General features: G+C 42.3%; 1 protein-coding gene across 1 annotated transcript in view; it reads right to left on the bottom strand.

Annotated features, from left to right (window-relative positions):
• Positions 1-18,456, bottom strand: part of PLSCR4 (phospholipid scramblase 4) — a 53,118-nt gene that overhangs the window by 8,816 nt on the left and 25,846 nt on the right. Inside the window, exons 4-6 of the mRNA XM_054714120.1 lie at positions 13,806-14,041; positions 9,542-9,584; positions 8,419-8,645 (exon numbers count right to left, since the gene is read on the bottom strand). Coding sequence (XP_054570095.1) covers positions 8,419-8,645; positions 9,542-9,584; positions 13,806-14,041 — 506 coding nt within the window. The remainder of the gene's footprint in view (positions 1-8,418; positions 8,646-9,541; positions 9,585-13,805; positions 14,042-18,456) is intronic.

The following is an 18,456-nucleotide window of genomic DNA, read 5'->3' as shown; positions in this document are numbered from 1 at the left end:
CCAGATCCCGGTGCACGACAGTGCCCGGAGATCCTGTTTGGTTGTCACTGTCTTTGTTATTCTGTGTTATTGTGGTCTAATTGTCTATATCATTAGAATGAGTCAGTCTGCTTCATGTTCTGTCTGTACTCCCCTACAACGTTTTTTGAAAATTTTTCAGGAATTCAAGCAGCGAGCAGATGATTACAGAGCCTCCGTTAATGCTTTTGATTTACAGAAATTTTGTGAGCAAGAATGGCCAACTTTCCCATATCCCAGTGAGTGGAAGGGGGAGCTTGATCACCTCCCCTAGGTCAAAAACTCAGACTGTCTGATGTATAAATGTAAGTGTGAGAGTCTGTGTGAAGTGAAAGCTACTTTGTGCTGTCTGGCTATACACATGAGAGTATTTGTTATCTCTTTCTACTGTTTAATTTGTTTAAAGATAGGGCGGACCTGCTATGACAGAATGCAAAAGTCTTTAGCAGCTGCTGAGACACCTTTTTCTCAGAGTCTTTTGATCTCCGTCAGAGAGGGAATCAGCCCACTTAGCTTATAAAAATTTCTGTCTATGTTTGTTTAAGTAAGGGTTTCAGTTTGCTCTGATTTGTGAATTTGCTGCATTAAATTGAATTTTTAAAGTCCTAGGGTTAATTTGAAGGTATAAATTTGTGACATTTCAAAGAGCAAAGAACTTTTATTTATGGCTTTCTTATCTCTTTTGGGTGGTTGGAGAAATCAAGAGTAGTAAGGAGGAGGATTTAAGATCCTCTAGGAGTCTAAATCTATAAGGGAAAACAAAGGTTACAGAAAGAAAAAAGTATCCTTAAATGTAAAAAGCCTGGTTATACAGGATCTCAGACCACTTGCCTTATTCCCCCTGCTAAGGACAGAGTAAATGGTTAATGCAGAAAAGGGGGGGTGGGGTGGGCATCGGTGGGAAGAGCAGGGAGAGATAGGTTACAACCCGCTCTGCTGGCATGCTTGGTTTCTTACTTATCTGAACTATGCTAGACCCAAGGTTTTTTGCAAAACACAGTGGATCTTCTGCCCCGTTTTATTACTTCTTGGGCAGAGGTGGAATATTCAGCAAAGGAACTTTAAGATATAATATCTTTAAGGCTGACAACTAGTTTAAGTTTTAAAAATCTCTGTCTCTCAAAAAGAAATATTTTTACTTACTCTTGGTTTTATCACTGACGGTCTAGTTATATTTTCTCGAAAAAGTACATTTTAAATGTGTTCATAAAAATTAATCTAAAAATGCTAACTGTTCACTTTTAATAATCATTAAAGGATTGAGGTTTCTTTTTTTTACAGAGAGGAAAGGAGAGGGATAGAGAGTTAGAAACATTGATGAGAGAGAAACATCGACCAGCTGCCTCTTGCACACCCCCCACTAGGGATGTGCCCGCAACCAAGGTACATGCCCTTGACCGGAATCGAACCTGGGACCCTTGAGTCCGCAGGCCGACGCTCTATCCACTGAGCCAAACCGGCTTCGGCAGGATTGAGGTTTCTAAAAAAACCCAACTAGGCTCCCAGGAGCCAAGCGGAGGAAAAACGGAGCTGAAGTCCGCAGGCGCCCTGGTGATTTAAAACTGGGTGTTAGGTAGACTCAAACCCCCAGAGCCAGGTGAAAGAAGGGGGTGAGGAGGGCTGGATGCTCGAGCTGCTTACAGTGGCCCTGGAAGAAGCAGGAGCAGCGAGAAAAACGGGGGACAGCAGACGTTTACCTGGCACTAGAACTACCCCGGCTGCTGCCCAGTGAGTAATGAGTGTTTTACAACAAACAATACAAGACTTAGGCCTTTGGCTTGTTGGCTGCAGCAGTTAAACCAGAAGCCAGTGACTGCTATTGGCCTTCCTGCAGCCCCAGGAATAGAGCAGCAGGCCCGGGATCTGTGAAAGCAGCAGACAGAGCTAGTGAAAGCTCCCTGTTTGCAAATGTCCTGAAAGGGTTCAGTACCTGCTGCTGCTGGAAGAGGAGGGGCTGAGATCCCCTTCCAGTGCACTCTCTTGGGAGAGGCCTTGTTCCTGCTCTGCCACAAAGGGGACTGGTGGGAAGACAAGGGGCCTAATATCCAAGCCACTTCAGAGACCCTGTTTCTAACTGCAACTCTGGCTGTTTTGGATTGGCAGCTAAAAAAGTCAAAGAGCAAAGGAAAGGCACTCTCCCTGGACCAGGGAGCCTTCAGGACTTTGAGATTCTCCAAGAGATGAGGAGTCTGACTGAGGGATGGCAGAGACCTTTTTGGGTTGGAAGGACCTAAGGCCATATGTTAAACTTATAAATTACAGCTTTCTAGACAGATGTCCAAGCCCAGTTATGTAGGGGTTAAGCTGCCTGTTTACAGCAGAACAACTTTCTCCCATGCCAGAATAAATTTAGGGAAATCAGACAGGCTGTGTTTGTCGCTAGAAAGAAGAACTGGCCACCTTGCACAGCCCTGACAGTAGCCTGCAGAAAACTGTATAATAGACTTAGATGATGCCTGCGTCTTCATGGACATGACTCCAGAAAGACAAGGACAATTTTACTTTGTGTGGGAAGGTCAAGAATAGACCTTAGTCACCTCCCTAAGATATTTGTATAGCCCTACCATGTGTCATATATGGTAGCAGAAGATTTGGCTCCCTAAGGTGGCCACAGTGCCAATATTATACTTCATTGTGTTAATAATATTGCATTAACCTTACAGATTTGAATGCAGTTGCCAAAAGGGCAGGTGCCCAAATGGGCAAGGAAAATACCCATCTGGTTTTAGTCTCTATTAAAAGACAGTTAGCAGCCTGTATACTGTCTTGCAGGCCTGTGTGACCATGCCCATGTCAGATGTGGCACAAACCTTAACTTTAGGAAACTGGGGAAGGCCTGTGTGGAACAGAGGGAAGTGGGGAGTACCAGCCCTTTGTTACAGGAATTACAGACCCCGTGAGGTCCTGTGACATGAGAGAGCCTGTATAGCAATAAAGCTCCCTTAGTCCTTTCTCAGAGGGCATGTCACCCCTCCCCGAGACCATATGAAATTTTAAGGACAAGTCAAGTAGGGGGAACCCTACTACAAGGACAGCTATAATTGTCTACTTGAATATAGACACATTTTTAATTTCTCCTTGTCATTTGAAGACAGTTATATTACTCAGAAGAATCCATAGAAAGGACTGACAAGGAAAATCAGAAGATCTGAAAGCAGGTAAGTATATTTTTCTCCTTATAAAATTCCCCCGAAATTTGGAAACCCTATCTAATAAAAGAGTAATATGCAAATTGACCATCACTCCAACACACAAGATGGCTGCCCCATGGGGACACAAGATGGCTGGCAGGGGAGGGCAGTTGTGGGCGATTAGGCCAGCAGGGGAGGGAAGTTGGGAGGGACCAGGCCTGCAAGGGAGGGCAGTTGGGGGCAATCAAGCCTACAGGGGAGGGCAGATAGGGGTGACCGGGCCGGCAAAGGAGGGCAGTTCGGGGCAACCAGGCCTGCAAGGGAAGACAGTTGGGGGGGACCCAGGCCTGCAGGGGAGGACAGTTGGAGGGGACCAAGCCTGATGGGGAGGGCAGTTGGGGGGGGGGGACCAGGCCTGCAGGAGAGGGCAGTTAGGGGCTACAAGGCTGGCAAGGGAAGACAGTTTGGGGCGACCAGGCTGGCAAGGGAGGGAAGCTAGGGGTGACTGGGCCAACAGGAGAGGGCAGTTGGGGGCGACCAGGCCTGCAGGGGAGGACAGTTAGGGGCTACCAGGCCAGCAGGGGAGGACAGTTAGGGGAAATCGGGCTGGCAGGGGAGCAGTAAGGCGTCGATAAGGCTGGCAGGGGAGTGGTTAGGGGGTGATCAGGCTGGCAGGCAGAAGCAGTTAGGGGTAATCAGGCAGGCAGGCAGGCGAGCAGTTGGGAGCCAGCAGTCCCGGATTGTGAGAGGGATGTCCGACTGCCCATTTAGGCCCAATCCCAGTGGCCTAAACAGGCAGTCGGACATCCCTCAAGGAGTCCCAGGTTGGAGAGGATGCAGGCTGGGCTGAGGGACACACACACACACACACACACACACACACACACCGTGCACGAATTTCGTGCACCGGCCTCTAGTACTTAATAAATAAATCATGGCAATACATTTCTTTGCATAAATTCAATAAGACCGGTTTCCAATAGTGGTTTTATTAAGCAGAAACTTTGACTGGAGTATCATGTTTTAAAGAGCCCTGCCTGAACTCTGAAGACTTGAAGCCAATAAGAGTGCCATGGAGAAAGCCTGGTATCCTGCTTGGCAGCCCTGAAAATACCTGGTGCTGTAGCGTCAGGCCCATGCCCTACCATCACTGGCGGTTGGTCAGAATAGAAGGGGAGCAATAAGGGCGCCTCTGCATCCCTGCGGGACCCCCACGCACTCTGAGCCGTGATGAGTAGGAGGGCTACTGAGATGGGCCTTGAAGCCTAGGGCATAGGCCCAGGTAGAGTCACTGCAGGTGAGGGATTCACCAAACTCAGCAGATACTACAGGCAGGCCTGATGGCAGCTGGATGGCTTGGTTTCCTGGCCCTATGGGGCATATTAAGATTCAATCATGAAATTCCGGCAAAGGTAGTCAGTTACCATTCTTGTTATGTTTATGCAAACAATCAGGCCAAATTAAATACAATAGATAAATTAGTCTTGATTTGGCTATTTTGATAAACATGGGGGTAATTATGAGGAGAAAAATTCTATTTCAATAGAAGTTATTAAAACTGAAGGGTTTCCTTTCCCTTCCACCAGACCATTTGTTACAGTTTGTCTCTGCCAGATCACAAGCCTTCTGTGCCCAGGCCTCATTGTCCCTCTGACAGACAGCAAGCATCTCTTGGCTCTGAGAGAAAACTCCGCCCCTCCTCAGCACGAAGCAACTACAGAAAAAATTCAATGTCAAATTTACCTAAAAGAATTCAGAGCCAGGATCCTTGAGGTAATATATTAGGCAGTTAAGCAGATATGAGCAGAGCAAGGACGATGGGCCAACTAGCACTACCAGATGTAATTAAGTCTTTCCATATCTACCTATGTGAGACAAGGGGACTCCCCAGAAGCAAGAGGGAAAGAGGCTGGAGATGAAGCAGCCCGAGAGGCTGCCCTAAAACCAGTGGGGCCTCTACAGATTCTAGTGACTCTTCCAAACCCTGACCTACCCACCTCACCAGCTTACACAGAAACCCAATCTAGAAAAGCTGAAATCCATAACCAATCTTTACTCAAGTTCTTACAGGCTTTACAGAGAGCAGTCCAGAAGCATGTATAACAACTTCTGATCTGGTCTATCCTTCCACCCTGGTGACTCTGTTTGGGTAAGAAATTTGCCCCACAAGGACTGACTCCTACATGGAAAGGACCACCCCCACAGCAGTCAAGGTTGACGGGATCCCTACGTGGCTTCATCACACCTGACTTAAGACAGCCCAGGCAAAATAGAGAGTCCAGGACTTTTCGGACCCTCTAAAGATTAGTACTGGCCCTCGTTCCGGGCCCTTATCTTATAAACAGGTCCACTGACTTTATTCAGCAGAGAATTAATTCTATCAAGCTTATAGTCCTCATAGGTCAATATAACTCCCTTGCCAACAATGACCCAAAAGAGTCAATGATTTGACTTGTGTACATAAAATCAGTGGGGAATGTTAGAGAGTGGGAATTTTTGAGCATGCTTCCTCTTAGTCGACTTGGCCATAAATCCCAGCTGCAACTCACAAAATAGCCCATGAGAACAGGATGCCAGTAAGCCTTACAAGATAGATCACTTTCCTAAGAATGGGATGCAGTTACTTACTCCACCAGGTGCCAGGACCCTGTAAATAACATGCTGACATTACTTAAGAAAAACTGCTTTGTTTTAAATTGTTTGCTCTGCAAAACAGGATGTAGTGAATGTGTTTAAAAACTTTCCTTCACAAAGGGTCGGGGCTGCTCTCTGGACTCGCTGTGTGGAGAGAGAGCAGACACCGGCCGGCTATTAAAGGCTCCCTAAATTTTAATTTGGTCTGAACTCCAGTGGTCGTTTACTCACGTTCGCTCCACAACAACAGTTATATAGATGGAGAACAGATTAGTGGTTGCTAGGGTTAGGGATGAAGAGAAGAGAGGGAGGTAGGTGTGGTTATAAAGAGTTTTTTATGGTAATAAAACTTTCGTATTTGAATTGTGGTGGTGGATACAGGAATCTACATAGCTGATAAAACACACACACACGCACATGTCAAACTGGAGAAATCAGAAAAAAATCTAGATAATGCTGTGGGACAAAAATTCCATACACTGGACTAAGGCTGTAATACCGATTTGTTTTACTGTATCCTGGGTAACTATTCTCTTGAAAGGCTGCCCCTATAGGCTTTGATTTACAAAGCCCAACTCATAAATACATACACAGAAAAAAACAACAATGCTTAATAAACAAAAGCATCAAGGATAGGAGATGGAAATTCAACTCAAATATAAAAACACACACAAACAAACATGACAGAAATGATAAAAAAAAAAAAAAGTAAGATATCTGACAACAATATCTAATATCCGTTGAGCACTATAATAATTGTTAGGCACTGTGCTAAGAAAATGATGTTTACTTACTACTTAATCCACAAAACAATCATCCCATGAGATAGGTGCTATTTTTTAAAATATATTTTATTGATTTTTTTACAGAGAGGAAGGAAGAGGGAGAAAGATAGAGAGTTAGAAACATCGATGAGAGAGAAATATCGATTCAGCTGCCTCCTGCACACCCCCTACTGGGGATGTGCCTGCAACCAAGGTACATGCCCTTGACTGGAATCGAACCTGGGACCCTTCAGTCTGCAGGCTGATGCTCTATCCACTGAGCCAAACTGGTCAGGACAAGAGATTGGTGCTATTAATAGCTCCATTTTAAAGGTGAATAAATCAAAGCACAGAAAGGGTTGTATGTCAAGTACTATAGTAAATGCTGTACTTATCATTTAAATAACCCAGTAATCAAGGGGCTATTGTTCTGCCCAGTGTACAACACTAAGGCTCAAAGACGTTAAATTGTCCAAATTTAAGTAGGTGGCATATCTGAAATTCAAATTCTCTTGGCCCTCTCTCTAAAACTGCTTTCATTTCCCTGTAGCAAACAACTTTCCTAAACTAAATAGGTTGTAGAACAGTAACCAAACTAACTCAGAACATCTGCTTTTCAGTTCCAGCACCACCGTCCACCATGTGCAACACCATTAGCAGGCACATCAGCAGGTGCAGGCTGTGATGGGTAGAGTAAAAGTATCTAAAGGCGCTTCCAATTCTAAAAGTACTAGAGGCCCGGTGCATGAATTCATGCATGGGTGGGGTCCCTTGGCCTGGCCGGCGATCAAGGTCTATTGGGGGGGGGCTGGCCAGCTGTGGGGAGGGACCACAGGAGGTTGGCCAGCTGGAGGGACTGTGGGAAGTTGGCCAGCCAGCTGGAGGGCGGGGAGGGGGGCCACGGGAGGTTGGCCAGCTGGCCTGGGGAAAGAGCTGTGGGAGGTTGGCCGGGCTGGGGGAGGGGCCATGGGCGGTTGGCTGTGGGAGCGCACTGACCACCAGGGGGCAGCTCCTGCATTGAGCGTCTGTCCCCTGGTGGTCAGTGCATGCCATAGCGACTGGTCGACTGGTCATTCCGGTCACTTGGTTGTAATGCTTGCTTACATATACTAGTAGCCCTGCACACGAATCCGTGCTCCAGTAGCTTGCCAGTAGCTCGCTGCCACCCTCCAGTAGCTCTCTGCCCGCTGCCCCGCCCTCCTGTAGCTCCCACGCTCCCTCTCACAGCTTGCTGCCCTGCCCCCTCCTGTAGCTCTCCATGGCTCGCTTTTAACTAGTAGCTCGCTGCTGCCCTCCTGTAGCTCTCCGCCTGCTGTCCCGCCCTCCTGTAGCTCCCTCTGCCACCCCACCACCCCACTACCTTATAGCTTGCTGCGCTGCTCCCTCCTGTAGCTCTCCGCCACCCACTTGTAGCTCGCTGCCCCACCCTCCTGCCGTTCCGTGATCTGGTTGTTATACAGTCGGTTGTTACGCTTCATGGCGTAACGACCATTTGCATATTACATCTTTATTATATAGGACTAGTAGATATGTTTTCATTTAGCATACCTTATCTGGAAACATTTAGGTAAATGTGTGACTCCTGTTTTAGGTGATAGGTAAACTAATTCAGTAGACACAACTCATAGAATAAATAATTTTGCTTGACCCACCCATTAGCATTAAAGAGCATAAACCCACAGAAAAAGCCCTTTGTTATTTGCCTGAGGTGAGACAATGTGGCTTCCTCCCTTCTCACTGTACTGCTGCATTCTGACTGGCAGGGCCAGTGGAAAACCACCCCCCACCCCGGGGCAGTTTTGGAAAGAGCACAGCCATGTGTGAACAGCTGGATCAGAAAGAAACAATGGACTAGACTTCCATTCTCTAACCTCTTGCCTGGTGGAGGGACAACACAAGCAACAGCAGGTGCATCTGAAGGGTCTCTTCATTGTCATGATTTCTCGGCCCATAGAGTCAGTGACTCGGAGGACAAAGGGCCTTAGTGTCCGGTAAGCATTCCTGGTAAAGTCGTCTGTGTCTTCAGTTACAATGTACACCATCTGGTCCAGGTTGTTTTTAATATCATATTTATTATTAGTTTCAAAACGTGTTATCACTGAAAAATAAAATGAGGAAACTGTCTTACATTAGAAGTAGTTAAAGTGGGTCTCAAAAAGGAGAATAAGAGATATAAACCTCCAATTATTAAAAACAAAAAAAGTTATAGGGATGTAACATACAGTATAGGAAATAGTCAATAATATCCTAATAACTTTGTATGGTGACAGAAGATAACTAGATTTATTCTGGTGATCACATTATAAGAAATATAAATGTTGAATCACTATGTTGTACAACTGAAACTAATATAATATTACATGTCAACTATACTTTAATAAAATATAAGTCCTTTTAGGGGCTAAAGCAGAATAGCTTTGATAAAATTTCAGGTAAAATATGTATAATTGATTAGAATGTTAAAATAATTTATATAACTTATAAGTATTTAAGTAATTTTAAAATTTGAAACATTTATTTTAAGAAGTTCAGTGTAAAATGATTTTTAAACCTTTTCCACATGAGCAAAGATTGAAACAATATTCCTAGAGTACTTGAATTCAGAAAATAATTAACAACCATATAAGTGAATAAGACACTGGGTTAGAACTTAGCAGATTTGCAGCTCTGACACTGATTAGCTAACTATGATGCCACTGACTGACTAATTTAGATTCTGGCTCCTTTTTCTCAGCCATGAGAAGTTAACATGGAGAAGTTAACAAGGGCAGTTGTCCAGATAAAATGTAAATCTTTGCAAAGTCTAAAACTTACATATGATCTATAAACATATAAAATTATCCAATACTTTCATTACTTTCCTGAGAAGATGATATCCTTTTCTCTTTGAGTCACTAAAAAGTGGTCAATATAAATAAGGAAATAGACATTGGATAATGGGCATTTCCACCTGGTTCAAATACTGCCAATCACTACTGAATTAATTATACATACTTTCCAGAGGTTCAAAATGCTGAAGAACATGTATGTTGTCCAACTGTTGAGATAAAAAAAGCAATTAGGAGAGCTAGAAGTAACAGAATTAAATCAAATCAGCATTAGAAATTAAACTGATGAGATAGGTATTAAAATAGAGCAATTGATACCAAAATATATTTTTGAAATAGAATGGAATAAAAAACATTTTGATCAAGTGGAATCAGCTTATGTACACTTAACCAGGTGGTTACTAGAGCTATGGAGATAGGAAAAACACTTTTCTCCAGTTCTACTGTAAAAGACTGGTACACTTGTCTAAAATATCAGAAAACCACCTCCCACCACAGTAATAGCATTAGAAGCAGCTGAGCTGATACAGGTTGTCCCTAGCTCAGTTCCTACTCAGTGGTCTCTCTAGCATACCACTCTGACTAGAGGTGTGCAGGAACTTCAGGATCTTTGGACAAGGACCAGCCATAGAGAAAGACATTTTCTCAGTGGCTTAGGAAGAGTGAATCAGCCAGGGTGGATTCCGCTCCACACAGGAGTGTCCAATTTTATAACATTTCCCAGGTACTTTTGAGAGATTAACATACTGATTTCCACTTACTTGAGCTATTAAACACTAAGACTTCCCTAGGTGCACACTTTAATTCTGGGAGGGTCTGAGAGGACAGGAAGCACGTGAATGGACAGGATGAGGGCAAAGAAGAAGAAACTTTCTGGGATGGGATCTCTTCAAAAGGGAGGTTGGGAATGCAATTAAATAAATGTCTAATTTCATTTAGGAATCACTCTAAAGAGAGACAGTTAAATGGGCCCATTCTCAGTTATACTTGAGAACATGCTAGCAGAAGAGAAAAAACTCCTTGAGGACAGACTGATTGTATCTATACAATTGTAGATGATATAGATCATTAGACCATTCCAAATCCCTGAGTCCAGAACACTGCCTGAAATGCTACATTTCACCAAATATTTGTTGAATACATTAACTAATGAAAAATACACAAATGTGATTACTAAAATTTAAGATTATAACTTGACATTAATGTTTTGTAGTGATTGTTTATAGGAGGGTATAGAGCAGTGGTTCCCAACCTTTTGTTAGCTATGCCCCACATAAGCATCTCTAAAATCCTGATGCACCCCCTGTGAAATATAATTCTTATTATTCAAAAAGTGAGCTCCTATTCATGTGGAGGAAGCCTAAAAGGCCATTAACTTGGTTTAAACAAGCTTCCAAAGACCATGGCATCCATGAAAGAGAAAAATAAAAGGAAAGGACAGCTGAAGTATTAAGGAAGAAGTCACTAAGAAATTGTTAAAAAATTAATAATATGAAGTGATATGAAAAAATACCAAATAAAGTTTCAAAACATATGAGAACTGAAATGCATAAATGTCACAATATATATTTATATACTGTATATGAGTCCCCTAGAACCATAAATGCAAAAAAATCACTGTTAATTCATTCTCAAATTGTCCCACTTAAAAATCAAATTGCTCCCCTGTGGGGCATGTGCCCCACGTTGGGAACCACTGGCAGAGAGAGAACATAATCCTTCCTTCATTCAAAACTTTTCTTGCATGAAAACAAAATCAGGTGAGGGATTTAAACATGTTTTAAAAATATCAAAAGTGTCCACTAAGGCAGGTGATGGCCCCTTTAAAAATCTAAAAAGTTGCCCTAATGGTTTGGCTCAGTGGATAGAGCATCAGCCTGCAGACTGAAAGGTCCCAGGTTCAATTCCGGTCAAGGGCATGTACCTTGGTTGCGGGCACATCGCCAGTAGGGGGTGTGCAGGAGGCAGCTGATCAACATTTCTCTCTCATCCATGTTTCTAACTCTCTATTCCTCTCCCTTCCTCTCTGTGTAAAAAACAAACAAACAAACAAACAAAAAACACCTAGAAAGTTAAATTCTAGTATTAAGTAAAAATATTCACTGTATGATAAAAGCATCTACTGTTGAACAAAATTTTCTAAGGACATGACATCTATTAATGTGGAAGAAGTTTGCCCAATAAGGTAGTATGGCTGTTAAGAAACAGCTCTCTAACAAACTGGTGGAGTCATGGGCTACGCCAATACTCTAGAAATAACATAATCCTGCTACTTTAAATGCTACAATCTTGATAGTCCTGATAAAGATTCACGTGATCTGCATATAAGATGGCAGAAAGGGTAGGATAAAGAAGATGATGGGACAAACACAAATACAAAAAAATAAATAAATAAAACAAACAACCAACCAAACAAACAAACAAACAAGAAGATGAAGGACTCTATGTCTTCTGCTCATATACAAGGTATTTTAACTAATAAATCCACACAGCTGTCATCTGTTGGGTGGGCTCTGTGTGCCAAAAATATTAGGCACATTACAAACCTATTCAAGGTTGTAGAATAAGGGGGGAGCAGAGCTAGAATTAAAATCCAGGTTTGTCTGGCTCCAAACCTGTTTTGTTTCTTTTTACTCAAAATATTCCTGAAAGGAAAAACAGAATTCATGAAATATGTCAATGTAACGTTAGTCAGAGTAATAGAAGAAAAAGTGTTTTTTTTTTATTTAAATTCTTTCTTGTTTAAAGTATTATATGAGTCTCCTTTTTTCCCCCATTGACCTCTCCCCGGCCACTCCCCACCCCCCAGCACATGCCCTCACCCCCCTAGTGTCTGTGTCCCTTGGTTATGCTCATATGCATGCATACAAGTCCTTTGGTTGATCTCTTACCCACTCACCCCCCCGCCTTCCCTCATAGATTGGACAGTCTGTTCGATGCTTCTGTGTCTCTGGTTCCATTTTTGTTCATCAGTTTATGTTGTTCATTATATTCCACAAATGAGTGAGATCATGTGATATTTATCTTTCTCTGAATGGCTTATTTTGCTTAGCATAATGCTCTCCAGTTCCATCCAATTCTTGCAAATGGTAAGAATTCCTTCTTTTTTACAGCAGCGTAGTATTCCATTGTGTAGATGTACCACAGTTTTCTAATCCACTCGTCTGTTGATGGGCACTTAGGCTGGAGAAACTGTTTTGTTTTATTTTTATATATATTTAAGTGAACAATATTGAAGCTATACATTTTCAAAAGAGAAATGACTCCAGATCTCTGATTTCCAAGGACAATTTGAGTTAATTATCTTGTATAATAAAAGACTTCCCAAAATTGAGTATCTTATACACATTTTATAAGCTTCTAAAATAATATAAAGGTAGTTTAATCTACCACTTTACCTGAATGACTGGCTTTGCATTTTATCATTATTTTGCCAAAACAACAATATAATAAAAATTTTGGCTCATGTAAAATTCAAATTTTCCTGATCCAACTCTATTGACTTTCAAGAATCAATATATTACATTGTAGCCATGGTTTCAATGCAGAAGATTATCAAGGTCTTTCTCATTATATAACATTGAAAAGAAAACATATCAACTTAAAGGAGTGTTTGGATGACTATATGGGAAGACAAGTATTGAACAGGCAATTTCCTTACTTGTAATGCATTTCAATACTTCCTTTTTCTGAAAGTAAAACATGACTCAGTTGTTTCTAAGGGACTTCCAAAACTAGCTTCATCTTATTTTCATTAAGCAATCCTTTTTAGTTTTTGACATGGGTTTTGAAACATAACATTTAGTACAGCAACCTTTCCTGATCTGGACATCCTGGTAGCTCCAGAACGTCTACATAAGTGGTAATTAGAGAGTCCCTGTGCTATGAGGAGTGGTTCTTTGGAATCTGGCCTGAAGCCATGTCTTCGGGAGGTCCCCTATTTTTATTTACATTGCATTTTTTTTGGCGGAAGAGGCATGGATGATGAAAGCTATGGGTGGTGAGAAAAGGTAATGGGCTAAGGCACTCAGTAACTCATTCACTGTCTACTGTGTTGTTCTTTTTTTACCAGTATGTTGCTTTTCTTCATGTTAACTCTACTTCTTTGCAAATGACATCCCGATTAGGGTCTTTGTTAGTTTTTCTTATATTCATTTCCTATATTTTAAACTGACTTTGACAGGGCATCATGAATGTCTTAAAATTCAACATATATCCTTTAGAAAAACCATACTCACCCCACCAAAAACACACTTACCCTCTCTGACCTCCTTCACATTTCTAAAATTAGTACCTCACTCTTAGTCTCACAAATTAGATATCTGTCATCACTAGCCTGTTACTTCACCCACTCAAATTTAGCCTTTTGTGTCTTACTGAATCCCCAGTCATACTTCATTAGAAAATATAAATTGGATTTGGTTGAGTACCTGGGTTAAGTATTCCAGACCAGGAGGGCAGTCTGGCGTAGGAGTTGGCCCTGGCATCCATATCATTGGAGCAGACTGATTTGGCACTGGATAGTTGCCAGGCTGGTACTGGACAGGATAGGCACTACTAGTTGGCTGGCAGAACGGGAAGGCACTGGGCTGCCGTGGATTATAATATCCCACAGGCAAGCCTCCTGGGTAGCCTGCAGGCAGACGAACAGGTGCTCCAGGGGGCCCTGTGTTAAAAACCAAAGGAAAGTATCACATACCATTAACACTGCAATATATTGGAAGTTAGCATGGCTTTTTACATGAAGATGTTATGGATCACATAACATCCACTTAGAAATAACAAGATGCTCTAACTTCCCAGTATGTACTATTGTACCAACACTGTTCTAACGGTATTGCATATCAATGTATTTACTAGCAGTCCTCTTAAATTTTATGATATAGGCGCCTGGTGCATGAAATTCATGCATTGGCAGTGGGGGTGGAGGGGAAGGGAGGGTGTCCTTCAGCCCAGCCTGCGCCCTCTCGCAGTCCAGTACCCCTCGCTCCTTACCGCCCACATGCAGTGGAGGTGGTGGGAGAGACTCTCATCACCACCGCTGCGCTCACCAGCTGTAAGCCTAGCTTCTGGCTGAGTGGCTCTGTCCCTGTGGGAGCGCACTGACCACCAGGGGGCAGCTCTGTGTTTAGCGTCTGCCCCCTGGTGGTCAGTGCACGTCATAGCAACAGGTCTTTCTGCTGTTCGGTCGAATTGCATATTAGGGTTTTATTATATAGGATTGTTCCTATTTCAGAGGTGTAGAAATAAGGCTGAAACAAGAAGTAACATGTTAAACTCTCTATGCATTAGGTTTGTTCCTCCCTTGAAGAAATCATATACCTATTTCATTAGGCTGTAGTGGGATTACCACAAGACTAGCACATAATTAGCACTGTAAATTGCTGTTAAACCTCACAAGGATAGTAAGGTCTACTTTAAAGGAGTACTTGTAATGACTGCTAGCTAATTCCAGAAAGGCTTCACCACCCATTCCTATTAGCAGTCTTCTCCATCCCCTCGTCCCCCCCTCAGTTCCTGGAAACAACTGTCTCTACAGACTTGCCTAATCTAGATATTTCATATAAATGAAATCATATATCTAGCCTTTGTGACTGGTTTCTTTCACTTAGTACCCATGTTGTAGCATTCTTTTTACCTTACTCTTTTTGATATTCAATTAATTTTGGATTTACTGTAATGCTCTTTTTTTCTTTACTGAGAAACTAGAGGCCCGGTGCACGAAATTCGTGCACGGAGGGGGGTTGTCCCTCAGCCCAGCCTGTATCCTCTCCAATATGGGACCCCTCAAGGGATGTCCGACTGCCCGTTTAGGCCTGATCCCTGGGATCGGGCCTAAACGGGCAGTCAGACATCCCACTCACAATCCAGGACTGCTGGCTCCCAATTGCTTGCCTGCCTGCCTTCCTGATTGCCCCTAACCGCTTCTGCCTGCCAGCCTGATCACCCCCTAACCACTCTGCTGCCAGCCTGTTTGCCCCCAACTTCCCTCCTCTGCTGGCCTGGTTACCCCTAACTGCCCTCTCCTGCAGGGATGATCACCTCCAACTGCCCTCCCTTGCAGGCCGGGTGCCTCCCAACTGCCCTCTCCTGCTGGCTATCTTGTGGTGGCCATCTTGTGTCCACCTGGGGGCAGGATCTTTGACCACATGGGGGCAGCTATATTGTGTGTTGCAGTGATGGTCAATCTGCATAGTACTCTTTTATTAGATAGGATAGAGGCCTGGTACAGGGGTGGGGGCCAACTGGTTTGCCCTGAAGGGTGTCTCTGATCAGGGTGGGGTTCCCTTGGGGCGTGGGGCGGCCTGAGTGAGGGGCCTGTGGTGGTTTGCAGGCTGGCCACGACCCCTGGCAACCCAAGTGGAGGCCTTGGTATCTGGAATTTATTTTCCTTCTACAATTGAAACTTTGTAGCCTGGAGCAGAGCCAAGCCTGGGGCTCCCTCCAAGGCCGGCAGCCATTTGTGTTGGGGTTATAATTGAAACTTTGTTGCCTTAAGCGGGTGGGTCCGGCCAGGGTGTGTGGAAAGCTTTGCTTCCCCTGTTGCTGGTGGCAACCCTGGCCTGCTCTCTCAAGCTCCATTCTGCCGCCATTTGTTTGAATTTGTTTACCTTCTATAATTGAAACTTTGTAGCTTGAGTGGAGGCTTAGGCCTGCAAAGGCTGGCAGAAAGCTTGGCTTCCTCTGTTACCTAGGAAACCTTGCTCTCTGTGGCTGTAGCCATCTTGGTTTGGGTTAATTTGCATACTCGCTCTGATTGGATGATGGGTGTGGCTTGTGGGCGTGGCTTGTGAGTGTGTCGGAGGTATGGTCAGTTTGCATATTTGTCTATTATTAGATAGGATAATTTACATATAGTAAAAGTCCTTTTTTGGTGTACAGTCAATGAATTTTCACAAACTTACGCAGTCAGGCAATTGCCTCCAAAATCAAGATACAGAATGTTTCCAGGACCCCAAAAGTTTCCTTCAAACCACTTTGTAGATCATCCCTTTTTAAAAGATTCTTTTTGTTTTACTTTTTTATAGGCAAGTAATATTTCACTGCATGGATATATCGCATTTTATATATCCATTAATCATTTGATGGACATTTGGATTGTTTCTACTTTCTGGCTATTATTTTAAGTAACACTGCAGTGAACATTGGTGTACAAGTACAGGTGTAGATATATACTAGTATATTACAGTAGGCGAATGGTAACTATATGTTCAACTTTTTGAGGAATTGTCAAACTATTTTTGAAAGTGGCTTCACCCTCCCATCAGAAGTGTACAAGGGTTCTAATTTCTCCACATCCTCACTAATACTTATTATATCTTATTTTAGTTATTTTACTGAGTGTGAAGTGGTATCTATTGTGTTTTCTTTAAAAATCTGTTTTTATTGATTTTAGAGAGAGAGGAAGATAGAGGGAGAGAGAAACATCGAGGAGAGAGGAACATCGATTGGTTGCCTCCTGCATGCCCTCTATTGGGGATTGAGCCTGCAACCTGGGCATGTGCCGACTGGGAATTGAATAGGTGACCTTTTGGTGCAGGGGTCAATGCTCAACCACTGAGCCATGCCAGCGGGCTCCTATTGTTATTTTCCTGATGACTAATGATGATGAGAACCATTATATGTACTTACTGGACATCTGTGTAACTCCTTTGGAAAAATGTCTACTCAAATCCTTTCTTAGCCCACTTTAAAACTGAATTTCTTATTTTTTTGTTGTTGCATTGTAAGTACTGTTTACATATTTAGCATAAAAATCTCTTGCCTGATGATTTATAAGTATTTTCTCATTCTGTTAACTGCCTTTTCTCTTTAATAGTATTCTTTGACACACAAGTTTTTTATTTTTATGAAGTTCAATTTATTTTTCTTTGGTTGACTATGCTTTAGGTCTCATATATAAGAAATCACTGCTTAGTCATAGGTTATGAATACTTATACCTGTATTTTATACTGAAAGTTTTATACTTATCACACTCTTGCATGTATGTCTTTTATCCATTTTTAGGTTCTTTCTTTGTATACCAGTATAGTGTGATATAGGGGTTCAAATCCATTCTTTTGTGTGTTGATATTCAGTTATCCCAGTACTACTTGTTGAAAAGAAATTTGTCACAAGGAATTGTTTTGGCACCTTTGTCAAAAATCAGTTGGTCAGAGATGTTTGGATTTGTTTCTGGACTTTCAATTCTATCCTGTTGGTCTACATGGCAATCATTATGCCAGTACTATATGGTCTTAACTTTGGTAGCTTTGTAGTAAGTTTGGAAATTGGGAGGTCAGTCTTCCAAATTTGTTTTTCCCCATCAAGGGTTACTCTGAGTGCTTTTTATTTCCATATGTACTTGAAGATTAGCTTGCCAATTTCTTTAAAAAAAAAAAAAAAAGCCTACTGGGAAATTGTTTAAGAATTGTGTTGAAACTGCAGATCAATTTAGGGAGAGTTGGGAGAGTTGCCATTTAATATTTACTTTTCAAATCTATATGGGATATCTTCCATTTGTCTTTTTAATTTTTTTCAACAATAGTTTTTTAAAAATATATTTTTATTGATTTCAGAGAGGGAGGAAAAGGGAGAGATAGAATCAATGATGAGAGAATCATTGATTGGCTGCCTCCTGCACAACCCCTACTGGGGATTGAACCTGCAACTTGGGCACAGGCCCTTGACCAGACTCGAACCCAGGACCCTTCAGTCTGCAGGCTGACGCTCTATCCAATGAGCTAAACCAGCAAGGGCCAATAGTTTATTTTCAGTATACAAATCTCCTAAGGATTTTATTCCGTTTTTAATGTTATTATAGGTAGAATTATACTATTACTTTCTTTGGGCTTGTTCAAATTGCTAGCACATAGAAAAAAGCAGAGGATTTTTGTATATTGATCTTGTATCCTACTACATTGATGAACTTATTTATTAGTGCTATCTATGTGTGTTTGTGTGCATTTCTTAGGATTTTTGTATACAAGATCATCTCATCTGCAAAAAGAGATAGTTTGCTTCTGTATTTCCAATTCAGATGACTTTTATTTCTTTTTCTTGTTTAATTACCCTGGCTAGAACCTGTAGTAAAATGTTGA

The sequence above is a fragment of the Eptesicus fuscus genome, chromosome 3, assembly GCF_027574615.1.
Source record: "Eptesicus fuscus isolate TK198812 chromosome 3, DD_ASM_mEF_20220401, whole genome shotgun sequence".
Classification (NCBI taxonomy): domain Eukaryota; kingdom Metazoa; phylum Chordata; class Mammalia; order Chiroptera; family Vespertilionidae; genus Eptesicus; species Eptesicus fuscus.
The sequence above is the reverse complement of the archived record's forward strand: the minus strand, read 5'-3'. Positions and strand labels throughout refer to the sequence as shown.